Source organism: Zootoca vivipara, chromosome 1, assembly GCF_963506605.1.
Source record: "Zootoca vivipara chromosome 1, rZooViv1.1, whole genome shotgun sequence".
Classification (NCBI taxonomy): Eukaryota; Metazoa; Chordata; class Lepidosauria; order Squamata; family Lacertidae; genus Zootoca; species Zootoca vivipara.
The window spans coordinates 112,450,817-112,471,054 of NC_083276.1; the positions used below are offsets into that span (position 1 = coordinate 112,450,817).

Consider the following 20,238-nt stretch of genomic DNA (forward strand, 5'->3'; position numbering starts at 1 on the left):
GGGTGTAACTGACGCAAATTATTTTCTGGTTGGACAGAAGGCAACATGTTTGGGGTTGTGCAATCATCCTACTAACCTAAGCCCATTGGTCCATCTAACATTATTGTCTACACTGACTGGCAGAAGCTCTTCAGAGTTTCAGGCGAGAACTATTCTCAGCCCTACCTAGAGAGACCATGGATTGAACCTGGTGCCTGCCAAAGCATGAGCTCAACCACAGTTATTTCCCTTGCTTTCTTTGAAGTAAAAAGAGGGTGTCATTAAAGGACAGGTAATGGTTGTTCCTGTTTTCTAAAGCATAATGTCACAAGGATGCTCATTAATAGCTTTGAGAGACTAAGCTGCCGTGGAGGATGACAAATGAAGAGATAGATGAATGAAGCAAGATGGCATCCCTCCATCACCTCCCTAATCTGTGCTTGTATAAGGGAGAAAAAGGCTTGCAAAAATGCATATATAGGCTAAAATGCATACAGAAAGAGAAACAGAACCTGAAAGTTTAGTTTTTAGTGAATGCCGGCTTTGCAACACTTTGTCCCTTTAGCCACTAAATGTGGCTAGAAAGCCAATGACTGCAGCCACTGACAAATCATGTTGACCATGGGCGTAGGCGGGGGCAGGGGGGCAGCTGCCCCCCCCCCCGAAGCAAAAAAATTAATGTATTTTACAGACCATAACCAGCACTTTTCCCCTCCAAAAACTGAAGTGGAAAGGGCTTTGCTTTAGCAAGAGCAGCTAAGTCTCCGCTTGCTGGGGGGGGGGGACACAGCAGTAACAAAAACACATCAAATAAATAAAGCAAAGTGGCTACCGGTAGTTAAGCAGTTAAGACAATGGAGCAGATATCCCCTTTCAGGCAAGATTTGATAGCTCACCACTTCACCCTATTGTTCTTCAGTGGGAGTTGTTAATGAGCATTCAGGGATCGCATTAAGAGTTCTATTGGCGATTTAATGAGGGTGCAGAGGATTCAATTTGACTAAGGTGGCTCTGCAAGGCTAAAAGGAAGTGAATAAAAAGGGGGGGGCTGTAGCTTTGACAGACACATTGATGTTTATAAAAAGTAGTGGTGTTCCAGTCTGCCCCTCCTCCTTCATCTGTATACTGTAAATCAGGGGTGGCCACCTCCCAAGAGACTCTGATCTACTCACAGAGTTAAAAACTGGGAGTGATCTACCCCTTTGGGGGGGTTCAGGTCAAAGCTGTTGAGTTTTTTAAAGGAAGGGAAGCCCTGTTTTGGGGGGTTTAGGTCAAACTTGTTGAGCTTCTTTTAGGAGGGAGGGAGGCCCATTTTTGTTTAGGGCTTCAGGTCATAGTTCAGCTTTTTTTAGGGAGGAGGAAAATTTTGGGTTGACCTTTTTAGGGGTGCCAGTGATCTAGCAGTGATCTACCACAGACATCCAGTGATCTACTGGTAGATCACAATCTACCTGTTGGACGTGCCTGCTGTAAATCAAGCAGAGAGAAAGCTGCTTACAAGGCTCCTGTACAGGCGTACCGGTATCTTCCTCTTGCTGCAGAGTTCCAGCATCACAGCGTCACCCAGAGGCACCCACAAATATGAGTTATCCCTCTCTCTATTTCTTCCTTCCTTCCCTCCCTCTTCCATCCTCAATAAAATATGGGGGGGCAGATAAGCCCCACATAGAAAGCCCATCAACATGGGGGGATGACTCTTTCAAATACAGTATTTACCAGTAATTGGGGGGGGGAGGCACCTAGGCCTTTAAGAGTCGGCTGCTATGCCTAGGAGTAGGACAATTCAAGAAAGCAGAATGATGCATATGCTATGGTAATATATCAATAGAATCATAGAATTGTAGTCGGAAGGGACCACAAGGGTTATCTAGTCCAACCCCCTGCAATGCAGGAATTTTTTCCTAAGGTGGGGCTTGAACCCACGACATGGTTGAAATATTATGCCGATATGCAGCAATGCCTCGGAGCTGTCGTGTCTGCGGCCGTGCCTTGCCTCGCCCTCGCCCGCCCTGCCACCCCCTCTCGCCTGCCCGACCCTCCCGTCCTCTCCAGCCAAGCAGGGTAGCCGCAGCCGCTGCCAGCCCCAGAAGCACAAGGTGGCCGCTGCCGCCATCGCTGCAGCCATGATATCGTCGTGCCTGCTGGCCCTGTAGCCCTGCCCATGTTCCCACTTCGTGGCCCCTCCCCTCCCGTGCCTTGGCCCCGCCCCTGAATGACCATGGCTTCCCCCCCCCTAGTTTTGATCCTGGGTACGCCCCTGATGTTGATGCAACATGACAGTCCAATCAGAATCTCCTTCTTTAAACTATAGTGTTGTCATAGCCAATCCAACTCAAATATTTATATGGATAACCCATCAAATGGGCTTAAACACTGAATAATTTCCCCATGAGTAAAACCAGTATCATCCCAGCACACTCCTCAGGAGTAAAGGAATCTCCACTAAGGAGTAGCAGCCAACAATGCTATTCCCCTACCACCCTGGCCGCTTTCCCCCCTGGGTAAATCTGGGGAACCTCAGGCCCTGCAGCCATGTGTGCCTTGGGACTCTTCCCCAGGCCAGGTCCCCTTCCCAGCCATGTTTTGCCCCTTTGCTTGAGTGTTTCTGCCTGGCTGGAATGTGCCTTTGAACTCTGTTTGTGCTTCTTTCTTGACTAGATGGAGGATAAAGAGTAACATGTGTGGAAACTGGCCTACTGTGCAAAAGGTAAGATTCACATAAATATAACCACCCCTGTGGCCCTCCCCCACGTGATGCCACTGAAGGAATAGACCCTACACAAAATGGAGTGGAGTCCCTAAGACATTTGAATGGCATCTTGTACACCTTCTTCCAGCAACTCCTGCAGCCATGCTGGTGTCAAGCCAGGGGTGCCACCTTGAAAAAAAACATGGGGGGGGGGCAAGTAAGCCCTACCCTGCATAATCAATCACTTGACGTAGTGCATGGACACCATTTAATGACAATGCTCATCAACTTGGAGAGGCGGCCCTCTCAAATATTTTATTTGGGGAAACGGAGACCCCTTGGCCCCTTCGAGCAGGCTCCTATGTGCCAGACGTATTGCTCTGCTTTCCTTTGGACCACATCAGTGAGGCTGGTGTGTGTGTGTGTGTTGTCATCTGGGCAGCCCAGGACCTCCATACAGACTGCCCAAGCTTGCGCCCTGGGGAGGTCCCCTTGGTGTTGCTAACACAGCAGCTTGACTTCACCCCTGGATGCGCACTCCATTGTCTCTCAAGACAGACAGGTGCCAACAATGATGCCTCTGGTCTCATGTGGCTCTGGAAGAATGCCCAGAAGGGATAGTGCTAAGAAACGTTTCCTGCCTTAGTTCACGAACAATTCCTAAGCTCCCTCTGGGGATAAGAAAGGGAAGCTTGTGCATTGCCTAAGACTACCAGATCTTCCCAGCATGCTGTTCCACATTAATCCATTCAGGTGCATTTCAAACATCTGAGACAGAGCTGAAAAGTGCATCCCTGATCGATTCCCATTGGCCACGCTCAGGTGATCTGGGCATGCTTTATCGGCAGCACGTTTTATCCCTGGCTCTGCACCAACACATCACAGTTTGCTCGTGCAATTGGCCCTGTGTCTCTGTTTCATGGAGGGTTATCTGATAAGTGACCAGAACACAGGGGAAATGCTCCTGTGATGAGCAAATCCAAATCAAGAAGCGTCAGGATTCCCAATCTGTGATCTTGCTTACCATACAAGTGTGTGTAAGCATCACTCGGGAGATGAGAACGACGGAGGCTCTTCAAGAGTGTCTCCCAACATCCATTAAGCACAGAAACATAAGCCTCACAAGGACCCTGCGCTGAACGGCTCTCTCGGCTGCTGTCTGCCTTGCTCTGGAGATAGCTCTGCAATCAATAGCCCTCACATTGATTTTTCCAGTGCACTGCATTCCAGTAAAACACACATACATAGCTGAGTAAGCCATTTCCTGCTAGAAGGGCAAGTGGATGGTGCCTTAAAAAAGTGCACAGGAAGGAAATTTGTTTTTTGGGAGGGGGGATTTATGCTGTCAGTCACACACTAGTATGATATTGATGTCATAGAAAAGCTACATTGCAATATATTGCAGAGAGGAAACATTGCATAGTCTGGAGGGTCCATTTTTTAGTGGCAGAGGATTTAGATTAGGGATTGGGTGCTGAATATGGCCCCCAGGTCTTCCTTTATGACCCTCAGAACTCTCCTCAAGTAATCCCACCCACCCCCCTGCAGATACAAGTGAAAGAGCAGTGTGCTGGCAATCTTTCAAAGGAGTTAGAGAAGTTGTAAGGTGTGTGGTTCATGGCCATGTGTCTTTTCCACTTCATGTCATTATAAAGTCATCCTGTTAATGAGATCCCAAGTTGGGAGTTGCTGTTTAGTTTTTGGGTTTTGACAGATGTCATGAACAACAAAATAGGCATCATAAGCATGGCAAGAAACAGTACCTGCACAGTACCTTTCATGGCAGGAGGGGTATAGACACTCTGCTTCCTCTGTTTGGGAGAAGCATTCTGTGTCTAAGGATAGAAAAGAACGACGTTTCAACAAAACTAAGAGCAAGGCAATAAAGTCAGACAATAAACTAGAGACATTTCTTCCTATTTGCAGTTTTCTCATGGTACCCTGAATACTTTATATTTATGGCTCAGTTACTAATATTGTTTGTTGACACCACTTATCGATCCTGTGTTGACAATTCTATTAGGCCTGAGCTCTTTAATTAAAAGGGTACAGTTGAAGCAAAAAGTACACACACACACACACACACACACACACAGAGAGAGAGAGAGAGAGAGAGAGAGAGAGAGAGAGAGAGATATTTTGTGGGGACTGCTCTGAAATAAGATGATAGGATGATCACCCATTCAAAGTGAGAATGGTGCTGATCAAAGAAGCATGTTTCACTCTCGATTGGCTTGGTGGTGTCATCATCACATAGTCAACTATGATAGGGTTGTGAGTGACGACATCATATTTATTTTGTGATCTCCAGTTGGCTAGGACCATTCTTCCCAGAAAAAAGAAGACCAAGTTTAAATAAATGTTATGGGCTAGACATTGTCAAACTACAGTTGTTCCACCTGTTTCTGAATGGTTAAGGAAAATAATGGATATTACTCAAAGGGGGGGGGGGGAATGAATGAAATTTTATGAAGATGAAATGTGGAGTGTAAAATATAGCTTTGGATTTTGAAGGAAAATGGATTCTTTTCTTGATTATGTACCACATTTTATAGTCCATTACTTATTTTTTATGTTGCAGATAATCATTAATTTAAAAAGCCTCACTACACTAGAAAAACATGCCATTGAATGATGTCAGTCTTGTAGCATTCTAAAACGTCTGCAAAGTTCACCCTCCTGTACACCAACACAGTGAAATTGTAGAAGTTAGTACTATATTTAAATCTTCACTTAAAATGCTTTACTCCATTTCCCTAAAGCCTTAGATCTAGTACGTAAGAAGTATATTTTTAACATACCTAGTCTAATCAATGAAGATTCAGTAGCTATGTAAGTTGGCCTATAATATTTAAAGTGGTTCATAATAGTATAGGGTAATGGATGGAAAGATGATATTTATGAATAAATTATTGGGTACATTCAGAGAGTGCTAATTATATTTATTGCATGATGGGATGTTGATGCTCTTCACTGAATGCTTTTAAATGTTTGGAGCTAAATCTGAAGGAGGGGGAAATCAATAGTGTTCATTGCTATTTAAAGCAATGCTGGTTTGTCTGAACCTCCAGCAAAAATGAGAGAGATTCAGGCATAGCCGCCAAGTTATCCCTTTTTTAAAGGGATTTCCCCTTATGCTGAATAGGCTTCCTCGCGAGAAAAGGGAAAACTTGGCAGCTATGGATTCAGGGCATGGAGAAGGCGCACACAAAGGTGGGGGGGAAATCTCATCTCTGATTGTGTTGGATATCATTTCCCTTATTTCCAAAGTTCAGATGCAAATGTAGATAGGGAGCCAAAAATGGCACCATAAGAGGGAGATATCAGAAGCCTTGAGGAAACCCCAAGGTTTGTGCAAATGTAATAAATCTATTTCCCCCCCAGCCTAATAGTGGGAGGAGCAATGCTAAAAATAGCCCAGTGAGGAGTGGGCATGCTCAGTGGCCACAATACTGACTGATGGAGGAGGGGAACGGAAAACTGTTGGCAAGAACACTGAAAGGGACCCCTCCATGAGCTCAAAGGGACTCATAGTGTTAGAAAATGCAATTAAGATATCTACCTCATTTTCCCTCTTTCTTCTTAGTGTCTTAACAAATGAAACTGATTTGCAAAAATGATACATGTTAAAATATGAGACACTGCACACACCTTTGTAATTCAAGAAATCTTTAATAAAAATATATATTTTAAAAAAACTACAATTAAGAGCACAGCTTTCCCACATATCTGATGGTTGTATTAAGAATTGGGGGGTGCTTCACTCTTGCATCCAAAAAGGTACGAATGTGTGATAATCCTCTGTTGACGAAGTGCCCACAGCTCCGTGTTTTGCTATTCTGAGTGTGCTGTGTGACTGAAAGAATGCAAGTTCAAGGCAAGAACTCATGCAGAGATGCAGCAGGCAGCCTTCTTGGAAGATAGGCATCTGCACCAGGAGGGAATGAATGGGCCAGTCACAAGGTGAAATGAATCACTCCCAAAGGAGAATGATAGGAAGGAGCCAATTTAAGAGCAGTGAGTTGTTAATGCTGCAATCCTATACACACCTACTTGAGAGTAAGTCCCAATGGATTTAATAGGCCTTACTTCTCGTAGATTGCACTGTCAGAGACTTAACAGGGAGCAGCATTTTGGACCAATGCCTGAAATTATTTTAATTAATATAATTTTGATTCACTTTCGTAGTTCTCTCTCTACACACCAGTTCATCCCTGAAGGGGCATCTTCACTCCCATCCTTCAGCCCAGACACTGGACCTCAGAACTGCACCTGGCATTTCCCTCACTACGAGAAGTGAAGCTACAGGGAAGCAGGCAGAGGGGCTTCTTGGTAGTGGCGCCCGCTCTGTGGAACGCCCTCCCATCAGATGCCAAAGAAAGAAACAACTATCTGACTTTTAGAAGACATCTGAAGGCAGCCTTGTTTAGGGAAGTTTTTAGTGTTTGATGTTTTATCGTGTTTTCAATATTCTGTTGGGAGCTGCCCAGAGTGGGTGGGGAAACCCAGCTAGATGGGCGGGGTATAAATAACAAATTATTATTATTATTATTATTATTATTATTATTATTATTATTATTATTATTACACAGTTTAGGAAGTCCTGCTCAAGTCCACTGCTGGATAATCATAAGGGGAAAAAAACATATTTCTGAATGTTTGTTAGACAGCAATTTATCAGCAATTTATCAATTAAAGCATAATGAACTTACATCATCTTGGGAGTTGTTGTTCATTCTCTTCTCATCTATTTCTATAAGACAGAAAACTACAATTAGGAGATTGCCAGCTCCTATTTTCTAGACATAGCCCAACATGATAAGATACTGGAATTTAAAACTGACATAATCATTTTTGGCTGTGGTTTGCCAAACATAGGTAAAGGTAAAGGTACCCCTGACTGTTAGGTCCAGTCATGGATGACTCTGGGGTTGCGGCGCTCATCTCGCTCTATAGCCCGAGGGATCTGGCGTTTGTTCACAGATAGCTTCTGGGTCATGTGGCCAGCATGACTAAGCCACTTCTGGCAAACCAGAGCAGCGCATGGAAACGCTGTTTACCTTCCCGCCGGAGTGGTACCTATTTATCTACTTGCACTTTGATGTGCTTTTGAACTGCTAGGTGGGCAGGAGCTGGGACAGAACAACGGGAGCTCACCCCGTCGCGGGAATTCGAACCCCCGACCTTCTGATCGGCAAGCCCTAGGTTTAGACCACAGCGCCACCCGCGTCCCTTGCCAAATATAGTAAGGACCGAAGAAGGCAGTCAATGAGATAACAGGTTTGTCAAGAAATGGAGTTTATTTATAGTTGCTTACTACAGAAAAGTCTTGAAGTGAATTATTAAGAGAGAGAGAGAGAGAGAGATGAAAGAATAACATAGTCAAAAATTACAGTAAAACCACTGCAATCAGCCACATCATAGAAAAGCAAGCCTCTTCCCCCACCCCAAATGAGTGACAAATTGGTATGAAGGTGTAGAAATGTGAGTGACAACCCCCCATCCTCCTTCATTGCTCGAGACATGAGTTTCAAAATGAATGAAAACTGAAATGAATGGGCCCTGTTCATGTCACGTTTTCATTGGTTCAGAAGTGAATGCAACTCTCCACCCCACCCCACCCTGCAAATAATTATGAATGGTCACCATTGGCAATTTTTATGAAATGCTGCTTATTATATTATGCAAAACGGTTTAATCTGGAATACTCATTAAATTACAGTCAAAGTAGCTATATCTGCTACCTCAGAAGACCATCTTGCTCTGAGCAGACTTAGAAGGTCTCAGGAAACAGGATATATGAGACCAATACTCCTTCTCCCTTACTCTCTCTCACACACAAACACACAGCCTTAAGTTAAGATATTCATCTCATTAAACATTGGCTCAGTAGTTTATCACACCCTCTTCTCAAATTATTGAGTGTGTGTTCTTTTGTTTCCACCTATCACAGAGGTGCGTGTAATTACATATAATCACCAATGAAAAAGGTCAAGATTGGGCCTACAGAGCATTTGCAAGGGGTCCCTGTAAACCATAAAAGATTATCCTCAAAGAGCAATGTCCAGCTGCTCTTGCAAAGGGGTAGCTAGAGGCTCTTTTTCGTTATTACCCCTGCGCTAAGAACCTGATATTTCCGCAGCATTTTACAAACTAAGCCACATCTAAATCATTGGTTAATCCTTTAGGGAACTTTAATGACGAGAACAGAAGAGGAAGTATGATTAATAACAGCAAAACACACACACACACACACACACACACACACACACACACACAGAGAGAGAGAGAGAGAGAGAGAGAGAGAGAGAGAGAGAGAGAGAGAGAGAGAGAGCACTGTAATAAAATAGGGGAAATGCTATCTCTGCCCCTTCTCCCCCGCCAGCCCCAATATTATGGCTCACAGCATTGGGTCTAAAGTCTAGCTGAGACTTGGCACACCGACATAATTTGATGACATTGATTTATGGAGGAGACAATCACACCTCAAATCTTCTCACCCATGTTGGATTTTTTATTTCATTTTTTAAGGCCCCACATATAATAGAATGATTTCCCTTTCCTTTCCCTTTCTCATAATAGCTTTCAAAAATGGCTATGGTTCCGTTTTGGAACTAGGCTGATGCCTCAAACGTAGCCTCTTTTAAATGGTTTGGAAGCTGAAAAAGTTGAATGCCCTTTTTGAACAAAATGTTACTAAAAAGACCTCAAAGTACATCCCGCAAGTTTTCTGTCGGTAAGCCTGGGAGTGAGGGAGGGAGGGGGACCAAACAGATCATCATCCTGAACAACAACAACAACAACAACAACAACAGAGATAACAGTATAACCACATGGATTTCTATGCCTTTATTATTATTATTATTACATAGGCAATAATCTAAAAAAGAGCCTTAATGAAACCATGGACATGAAAGCTGTGGCTCTCCAGGTGCTATTGGACAACACTGCCACCAACTCTATAGGGACGAGTCCTTGGCTCCTTCAATATTTGTGGGGAGTGGGGCCAGCCCCCTCAATGTTGAGGGGGTGGAGGAGGCTGAGCACGGAGCCAAGCACGGCGTGGCTTCAGTGGCCGGCTCCTTCTGAGCGCAAGAGAGGAGGAGCCGCTGGCCACTGAAACCGTGGCATGCTAGGCTCCACCACACTCGGCCTCCTCCTGGTGATGCAACACACACGCAATGCGCTCCAGGCCCCCTCAATCTTGGGCACGAGTTGGCGCATCTGTTAGACAACAGCCCCCATCATCATCCCTGAAAATTTTCCATGAGGGCTGAGCTTGATGGGAACCGGAGTCAAGCAATATCTGGAAGGCCACAAGTTCTCCATCCCTGATCTGAGTCAGTACTGGACCGAAGGCATCTCCAGGGTCTATTAGTGAACCACTGGCTACATTCAAACGAACCAAATGATGCCTCCTGGTCAGGGCTAGTCCCCTCATAAGGCAAGATGAGGTGACAGCCTCAGGCAGCAGGATTACAGGAACAGCAGATCTGGCATTGCCAGGTGCTGTTTCTGTGGTGCCAGCGACAGCTTTTGCACACCCCTTGGAGGTCAAATCTGCTTCTTCCTCAGCAGTCCCCACAATGCCAGCTCTACAGTGGCCCCTTGGTATTCCCACCCTTGCTTCTAATGTAGATCTTTATCCCCCCCCCATTGATGTAGATCTTCACTCACCCCTTCTTTTCTGGCAGAGGGGCGCCATTTTGTGATTTGCCTCGGGCACCGAGATGTCTTAGGCCAGCCCTGCTCCTGGTTGCCAGGGTTCTTGTAAAGAAATGTGCCGACCAAATTGCTGGCCACCCTAGGCTCCCTTCCATCTGGCCAATTTTCCTCCTCACCTTTGAAAAGAGAGAGAAGCTGGAGTTGTCTGGAGACCATTCCTCCAAAAGCTACATTTTCCTGAATTCCCGGTGAAGGGGGATTGATTGTTAAAACACTCTGGGAATCAGTTGTAGCTTTCTAAGGGAAACAGAGGTCTCCTAACAACCCTCAGCACTCCTGACGTGATCACACCAGGTAGGAAATTCTTACCTATCTATATTAAAATGTCCTATAAAGGTAAAGGGACTCCCGACCTTTAGGTCCAGTAGTGACCGACTCTGGGGTTGCGGCGCTCATCTTGTGTTATTGGCCAAGGGAACCAGCGTACAGCTTCCAGGTCATGTGGCCAGCATGACTAAGCCGCTTCTGGTGAACCAGAGCAACGCACGGAAACGCCGTTCACCTTCCCACCGGAGTGGTACCTATTTATCTACTTGCACTTTGACACACTTTCGAACTGCTAGGTTGGCAGGAGCTGGGACCGAGCAACGGGAGCTCACCCCGTCGCGGGGATTTGAACCGCCGACCGTCTGATCGGCAAGCCCTAGGCTCTGTGGTTTAACCCACAATGCCACCCGTGTCCCTACAAAAAAAGAGAGTCCTATAGCATTCTGCAAAAATAAGGAAGAATATTGATTTTGGTAAACAAGTCACTCTCTTCTCAATAGCATTCCGTATTTGTGGAGCTACTCTGTGCCTCTGTAGAGATATTGCTTTACTTCATGATAAGAGGGACTCAGAAGATAACAGAAGCAGTCTAGGTGCTTATCAGTCCCTGGCACCAAAGCCTTTAGGACTATTGTAACAGGAAGCTATCTGTATTGAAAATGATGTGTAAATAATTCCCTGGAATTGCGGAAGCTTGTTTCTATGGCACTGCTCTGAATGGAGCGACGATCAGAGAAAGGATACAAGGTTCAGTTATGAAATTATGGAGCGGACTTTCAGATTGCTCCATTTACAAAAGCACCAGAGACAATTAAAAAAAACACACACACACCAATCTGTTGTTTAGAAGCTACGACACTGCAGGCTGTGGTAGAGATTTATGCCAGAGATGAATACACTGCAGGTATGAATTGCACCTGTTTTTGAACCAATGCATCGAGTCAGATGCAAAGTGCAGAACTATGAGATTGGTTTCCATCCCAGAAAGCCGAATAAAACAAAGCAGGAAGGCAATCCTACAGCCTGCAGAGGTTCAACAAAATGCCCCTGAGGTCTAAGTGCTAATAGGAGCTCCGGTTCTTTGAACTGCTCACACACATCTCTCGCACACAGTGACACCTGAAACAGTGTACACCTGAAATACGGTACAAGATGCATGTTGTTTGGAGCATTTCCTTGTTGAAAAAGGAATTCTTTTTTAAAAAATAAATAAGTAAATAAATATTTCATATAGAACAGTGGGATTTGTCCTTTTAACTCCGTGCCCCCCAGGCTGCAAGGCAGGACCATTACCTATTTTAAACCTGTAGATTCTATCCTACTTTTTATCCATCCAAAGGGACCGTTCACACCACTTTCCCCATATGCAGGGCCAACCCTACCATTAGGCTGAGTGAGGCAGTTCCTTCGGGCGGCAGCTGCTGAGGAGTGGCAGCAAGGTGTTGGAAAGCACAGCCGTGTGGACCACAGGGCCATGCCCTGCACCCCCTAAGCTTGACGGATGTCTTTAGGATGACAACAATCATGTCGAAATAATATTCCGTTGCCAGTCTGAACAGCTCATACCTGTGATGGGAGGCACCATCTTGTCCTTTGCCTCAGGCAGCAAATTGTCTTGGGTCCACCCTGCCCCCTCACACACACATACACAGCGCTCAACAGGGGCCTTCAATCCAGACCACCACGTACCACAAAGAGAAGGTTCACCACAGTTAGTTTGCCTGCAGATCAAGGGGCCTCAGATGACACAAGCACCTAAGGAAAAGCCGAGGGCTATTGAAGTGGAGATAAGCAACAATTCTTTTTCACAAGCTATAAAGGGGCCTTGGGTAAGCATGGTTTCACGTACAATGGAATCAGAGAGTCAACCACATGTATCCCACACTGCGGGTTCTCCTTCATGGAGAGCACGTGTTGCGGTGGGGCCTAGAAAACTACTCCTGAGTTGCTGGGGTGGGGGCTTTGAGTGCCCACTGTTCTGATTGGACCCAGGCTGTTGTTGGGGGGGGGGGAGCATGTAGCAATTTCAGAGGGACAGCCCAGGGGTATAATAGGCAAGCACGTGGTTTATTCCTCCTCTTTGGCTGCGTACTTCGGATTACCCATGCTCTCTCCCTATGTTTAGGCCTCTGTGTTGACATTGCTGTGCCTGTCATGGGGTCGTCTGCTTGGGCAGGGGCCCGGTAGGAATTTTTCCATTTGGCTGATTGGCTGGTGCCATCTGGTTTTGCCTACTGCATAGCAAATAGTCACAACTTGTAAGTTTGGCGGTTAGGCATTGGTTATTTTGTTGGTTGTATGAGGGGTCTTGTTGACTGTGTTGGCCCCTCAAGTTAATGCCTGTGTGTAGGGGAAATTCCATTCAGGAATACAGGGGCTCAATATGCAATGTCTGTAACCCCCGGCCGGGGCCAGGGCCGCGTGAGAGCCCCTAGGAGCCTGAAGGGAGAAGGGAGGGCTAGCGCACCTGGCTCCCTGTCTCACCCTGTAGGGTTTCCCCGTGCTGACTTAAGGCTAGTTCTGTCCTTAGGGGACAGTTGGTGAACCAATGCCTACGCAACCACTCACATATTTTGCATTTTAATAAAGTTGTGGCCAAATTCATGCCAAAAACCCAAAACAAAAACTATGTCTGTGGTGTGAATTATTTGAGGGGTGGTTTGGGGACCTCGACACACAATGCACTCTGTGATACATGAGAACAATACAAACATTTTTGAACTTCATTTCTTGTAAATACTGTTATAAGAATTGTAAGGTCTCAAATATAGAATAAATATTCATAGATGCACACATACCTAAATATATGAACCACATCCCTGAAATAGTATGGGAGAGCAACCTGATGCCATTTTGACTCTCCCAATGACCTCAAATATCCCTTGGCAGTAAGGGAGGCAAATGGGGCAACCCTTCCCATTGCCCTTTTGCTTGCAAATCCTGTCTTAAGGGCGAATTTCTGTGTGAGGAGGGTGAGCCTGCGACCTGGATTCAGGAACTAAAGTATTTACCATCACAAAAGAATGGCCAGACTGCCCAGGTAATGCAAGCAGTGACCATTATCAGGTATCCTGGCAGACAGGATTTCTGCTGTAGACCACCTCCTCCTGTGATGTATGTATGGTGTTTTGGGGTGGTGGTCTTGGGCTACAGGGTGGGCAATTTCAAAAGTCTATCTAAGGGCTTGCGCAACATTGTTCAGGGTTCTCCTCCCTCCTGCCTGTGGCAACAGTTCCTTAAATAAAGATCAGGCTTACTAGCCGCTTTGCTTCTCAATATACTCTGGTTGACCTCTATTATCTTCTCCTACTGAGAGGGAACCCACTTAAGGACCCTATATGGGCTATAAAGGTAAAGGTAAAGGGACCCCTGACCATTAGGTCCAGTCGTGACCGACTCTGGGGTTGCACGCTCATCTCGCATTATTGGCCGAGGGAGCCGGCGTATAGCTTCCAGGTCATGTGGCCAGCATGACAAAGCCGCTTCTGGCAAACCAGAGCAGCACATGGAAACGCCGTTTACCTTCCCGCTATAGCGGTTCCTATTTATCTACTTGCATTTTGATGTGCTTTCGAACTGCTAGGTTGGCAGGAGCTGGGACCGAGCAACGGGAGCTCACCCCGTCACAGGGATTCGAACCGCCGACCTTCTGATCAGCAAGCCTTAGGCTTAGTGGTTTAACCACAGCGCCACCTGGGTCCCTATAAGAATACCCCATAAGGGAAAGGGAGCAGTTTTTCTTATAGCAATACCATGATAGCCCAGCCTAGCTTCATTTTAACACACAAAGCAATGACCTGATCGAGTGTGCATATAAAAGGTGTCAGGTTCAAATCTAGTGAAAAGATTTCGGGAAACAAGACTGGGAGAGTTCTTTGCCTGAGACTCAGGGGAGCCAGTGTCTGGCCTCAGTGGTTTGTCTCAGCAATGGAGACTCCCTTATCTTCTTTCTTCTATAAACACCCTTTTAATAACATTTGCTTTATAAATGAAAGGAAATGTGTTAACTAGTGGCTAAATATTAATGCCTCGGGTGGACATTTCCATTGTGCTTCATTTCATGTTGATGACGTCATGGGATAATGTCCCCATAACTGATCTTATCTTCTGCAAAGTCTCGTAAAGATAAAGAAGTTATAGGGAGTATAAATTGCAGCTAACGCGCCAATTAGGAGCGCTCCGGCTTCCACGATCAATAAACCACCCACTGGGTAATTAAATTTAACAAAATAAATCAGCCAGCCAGAGAAAGGGAAAACAAAGTGAGATTGCTGAGATGAAGCTCTGATGTTGAGATGTGAGATACATCCCCCATCCTGTTCTGTTTTGGAATCAACGACTCCCAAATACCAACCACATTCAGACCTTACAAGTTTCTGCTTCTGATAGTGCCTTCTTTCCTACATTAACCCCTGCAAGAGCAAAGCCGTCAAAATGATATTCCTGACAAATTAAATCTACTAGTACATCTTGAATGAAAACACCCACATACTGTTCTCTGTTGCTATAGCTAGTAAGAACTATTCCAGCCTCTCCTAGGGAACTATTGACATTACAGGGACTCAAGGAAGTGATTTTCTACTGTCGTCATATACAAAGGATTCATGATTGATGACCCATTTACAAAGACCACGTGTACAGGGGGGGGGGGTTGTGTGGAAGGGGAAATGGAGCAGAAAACTGGCAGAACCACTATTGCCCCTGATGACTGCCTTGGAGTTTTTAAGAAAATGATGGTGTTTGTTTCTATGGGTCCTGTAGGGTTGCCAGACTCAATAGAGGACATGACTTCTGTGCCTTTAATTGCCCTGCTCTCTTTTGAGGTTGGAAACCTTAAAGAGAAACCAGCAGACCCTTTGTTTAATTTCCATGCAAAGGGTCTGCTGGTTTCTCTTTAAGGTTTCCAGACTCAAAAGACAGCAGGGCAATTAAAGGCACAGAAGTCCTGTCCTCTATTGAGTCTGGCAACCCTAGGGTCCTGGAAGGGAAAAAGGTATGTATAGGTTTCTTGATTTGCTTTCTAATGGAGCTTATATATCCATGGATGGTCTAAACTTAAATTCTAAACTAGGGATGAGGGAACCTAAGGTTGGGTTGGGGGCAAATGCAGCTCATCAAGTCTCCAAGGACCCTAATGTCACAGACTGGTTGGACACAGAGGAATGATGGAAGGAACCAGCTAGGGAGCCCCCAAGGGAAGAAGGCTCAGAGCCAAGGGATTTGTGGTGGAACAACAATGTGTGGTCAGCATAGCTGCCAAGTTTTCCCTTTTCTTGCGAGGAAGCCTATTCAGCATAAGGGAAAATCTCTTTAAAAAAGGGATAACTTGGCAGCTATGGTGGTCAGGAGAAGAGGAAGTTACAGGTAGGTAGCCGTGTTGGTCTGAGTCGAAGCAAAATAAAAAAATTCCTTCAGTAGCACCTTAAAGACCAACTAAGTTTATATTTTGGTATGAGCTTTCGTGTGCATGCACACTTCTTCAGATACACCAGGAGAAGAGGAAGAAGACTAGGAAGAGGAGGCATCAGAAACTGAAGAGTAGATGATACGGTCAACATGGCAATGCATTACATCTTGCAACATCTGGACTCCACGGGGGGGGGGGGGTTACGTGCGAGCTTTGTTTGTGGATTTTAGCTCAGCTTTCAATACCATTGTTCCATCCAAATTGGTTTCTAAATTACTCCAGCTTAATGTACCTGCTTCTGCTTTCTAATGGACAGGAAGCAGCAGGTGAGGCTGGGGACAATTACATCAAGTAATAATACCATCAGTACAGGCTCCCTAGGGGGGGGGTGCTCTCCCCACTGCCATTTTCTCTATACACAAATGACTGCACTTGAACTGATCCATTGATTAAGATCTTGAAATTTGCAGTTGATACAACAGTCATTGGGCTCATCCGGGAGGATGATGAATCTGCATAGAGGCGGGAAGTAGATCATCTTGTCTCAGCAGGAATAACTTGGTGCTAAATGCCCAAAAGCCAGTGGAAATGATAGTTGATTTTAGAAGGCACCCTCTCATCTCGTTGCCAATCTCCATTCTTGGTAACATGGTTGTAGTGGTAGAGTCATTTAAGTTCTTGGGCTCTATGATCTCTCAAAAATTGAATTGGTCAGATAACATCAATATTATTATTAAAAAGGTACACCAGAGATTGTATTTCTTGCGACAACTAAGGAAATTTAATCTGCCCCATGAATCGCTGGTCCAATTTTATAGAGGTACTATTGAAAGTGTTCTCTGTAATTCCATTACTGTCTGGTATGGTACAGCCTCTAAGCTGGATAAGAAGAGGCTCCAACAAGCAGTAAGAACTGTAGAGAGGGTAATTGGTGTTAGTTTGCCTGCAATAGAGACACTTTATGCCACTCGAGTCAGGAAGAGAGCAGAGAGAATTGCTATAGACCAGGCACCCCCAAACTTCGGCCCTCCAGGTGTTTTGGACTACAATTCCCATCATCCCTGATCACTGGTCCTGTTAGCTAGGGATCATGGGAGTTGTAGGCCAAAACATCTGGAGGGCCGCAGTTTGGGGATGCCTGCTGTAGACCTTTCGCATCCTGGTCATCACCTGTTTGCTTTACTCCCATCTGGACGTCAGTACATGACTCTATATACCAAAACATCTAGGCACAGGAATAGCTTTTTTTCCTTGTGCCATCAAATTGTTGAATCTGTAGTTGTGGGTGAAAGGGAGGTCAGTTGGTGGTATGGGGGTTTTTCGCTGTGCTGTTGTATTGTGAGGGGAATGGTGTTTGTATGAGGTACATTTTTCTTTGCATTTCAACGTAGTTGAAGCAAAATTCCAAGTATGGTTGATATTTGGCCAATAAATTATTCTTAAAAAAAAAAAGAGGTAACAGAGCTTAGTGAGCAGGAACAGTCTGTGGCAGAGAGCAGTCCAGAATCAGAGGCAGAAGCTGAAGCAGGAGAGGAGGGAGGCTGAGAGGCCCAGATCAGGCTGGCTGGGGAAGAGGCCCAGATGTCTCTCACTCCTGTTGCAACAGGCTGCCCTTCCCCTGGTCTCCAAGAACCAGGAGAGGCATGAAGAGGGCGAAAGAGAAATTAGCTTCACACAGGTGCTGTCTCAGATTGCTTGAGGAAAACCCTGGAGAGAAGGAGACTTAGGCAGCTGTGGGGAGCCGGGGACTTCTGTCTTAGCAACTAATCCATAGGAACAAGACCTGCTGGAGATGAGTTGCTGTGTACATTCAGCCTGACACTCCTTTGCAGACCCTGCTTTTGCTACTATAGAGTTAACTCCAACTTGCTTGGTGTGATTTGCTGTTCGTTTGCCAAAAATCTTAAACAAATTTTCTGTGTCCTGTGTGATTTATTTTGGAGGCGGTTTGGGTTTGGTTTTTTTACACACAACAAACAGCCATGCAATCCTCTGGGAGGCAGAGGCACGAGAGGGCATCAGAGGAAGGAGGCAAAGAAAGAGGGACAGAGGCCACTGTTGCCCACAGCGCTCCTGACCATCACTGAAGGCACCCCGGGGTGCCATGGCACACTGGTTGAAAACCACTGCCCTACACCATGTGCAGTGGGAGTGTCACATAATAGACACAAACTGTTGTTAGCAGCAAGAATTGCAACAACTATGCACTGGCAATGCCCACTGGAAGGATTGGCTGCAACCTGGCATGATAAAATTTGGAACCAACTCATAACAGACAAGTTAAGATGTGTCTGGGGACACACAGAGTATCAGACCAGGTTAAAAAATAATTGGGAGTGGTTCTTGAACTCTGCACATATGATAACGCCTGCTACATTATAACACTTGAATTATTAGCCTATTGTACTGTAAATGGTAAAATATATTGTTTGTTGGATTCCTGCCACCCCCCTGCTGTTTCTGCCATAGATTTTGCCCCACCACCAGCCAGCACTGATATGTGATATTTGACAGACGCCAGTCAATGCTGGATGCCGCTACCATAATATGAGGAACATACATGCGTGAATCAGCCCCAGGGGGTTGTGCACATCCACCCTTCACAATAAACAGATCTGTACCAGAGTTTCCAGGTGTGCATTCTGATTCAGTGCCATATCATTTAATCAAATATTTGACCAAAATGGTCAAAGGCCTGGAAACAATGCCTTATGAGGAACGGCTTAGGGAGCTGGGTATGTTTAGCCTGGAGAAGAGAAGGTTAAGGGGTGATATGATAGCCATGTTCAAATATATAAAAGGATGTCATATAGAGCAGTGTTTCTCAACCAGTGTGCCTCCAGATGTTTTGGGACTACAACTCCCATCATCCCTAGCTAGCAAGACCAGTGGTCAGGAATGATGGGAGTTGTAGTCCCAAAACATCTGGAGGCACACTGGTTGAGAAACACTGATATAGAGGAGGGAGAAAGGTTGTTTTCTGCTGCTCCAGAGAAGCAGACACGGAGCAATGGATTCAAACTACAAGAAAGAAGATTCCACCTAAACATTAGGAAGAACTTCCTGACAGTAAGAGCTGTTCGGCAGTGGAATTTGCTGCCAAGAAGTGTGGTGGAGTCTCCTTCTTTGGAGGTCTTTAAGCAAAGGCTTGACAGCCATATGTCAAGAATGCTTTGATGGTGTTTCCTGCTTGGCAGGGGGTTGGACTGGATGGCCCTTGTGGTCTCTTCCAACTCTACGATTCTATGATTTCCCACACAGAGAGAGATATGATAGATGATAAGCCCTGAAATCAAGTTAAAATTAAACTTAAAAGTCAAATAAACAAACAATGAACTGCAAAAAATTTTATAGTACTGTAACAGGGAGAGAAACAGCCATGTCGTTTTCTTCACATACAACCGGTATGTGGCTGTTGTTTTTAACTGCTGTGTGGCTTTGCCCAGAGATTTTATGTCTAAGCCATGAGTACAAATTTGAAACTGAAAGCATCTGTTCTTGGTTTTCGCTAGCGACCGGCCTGCTCTGCCAAAAGATGCAGCTCAGCTCTGTTGAAAACGAAGCTTGAAGTTACGTGATGCACCTTTTAAAATAAACAACCCTCAACACCATCCAGGGTTCTAAGAGTGCTTTCAGAAATGCCAGATAGGAAAGATTTTAAATATCACAGCCTGATGGTGATATTAAGACATAATTTAGAAAACACTTTCCTACGGCATTGTCCTCTGTGGTTGTGGTTGCAGCCGACCAGTTTGGGACCTGATCATGGCTGTAGCCAAGGGTGGGGCGGGGACGGGCAGCTGCTCCCCCCCATCCATAAAAATCAATAAAAGTATGTAGCTGGCTGAGGTTAGGCCTCTCCTAACAAAATCCTGGCTACGCCCATGGACCTTATTACTTCCCAGACGACCGAAAATGCATCTAGGCTCGCTGCTGCTCTCTGGCTTCCTTTGACTACAATCCCAGCTGCTGGCTACAGAGGATCCCAACAAGCTGGATTTCAATGAGTTGAATATAACTGATCTGTAGAAAGGACTTGATGAACTGAAAATAGAGATGATGTACATACTTTGGTAACCCAAGGAAATCTTCAATTAAAACAAAACACACACAAAAGCATTCCATCTGCAAATCTTTCATTGTAAAATAAAATGCACTTCTGTGTGTGTGA

At 45.3% G+C, this 20,238-nt stretch overlaps 1 protein-coding gene across 2 annotated transcripts in view; it reads right to left on the minus strand.

Moving 5' to 3' along the window:
* PPP1R1C (protein phosphatase 1 regulatory inhibitor subunit 1C) overlaps positions 1-20,238 on the minus strand; it is a 44,097-nt gene that overhangs the window by 13,715 nt on the left and 10,144 nt on the right. The window contains exons 3-4 of one of the 2 annotated variants that reach the window (XM_035133645.2): positions 7,381-7,421; positions 4,432-4,503 (exon numbers count right to left, since the gene is read on the minus strand). In XM_035133645.2, the coding sequence (XP_034989536.1) occupies positions 4,432-4,503; positions 7,381-7,421 (113 nt within the window). The remainder of the gene's footprint in view (positions 1-4,431; positions 4,504-7,380; positions 7,422-20,238) is intronic. The other variant, XM_035133636.2, reaches the window with a different exon arrangement.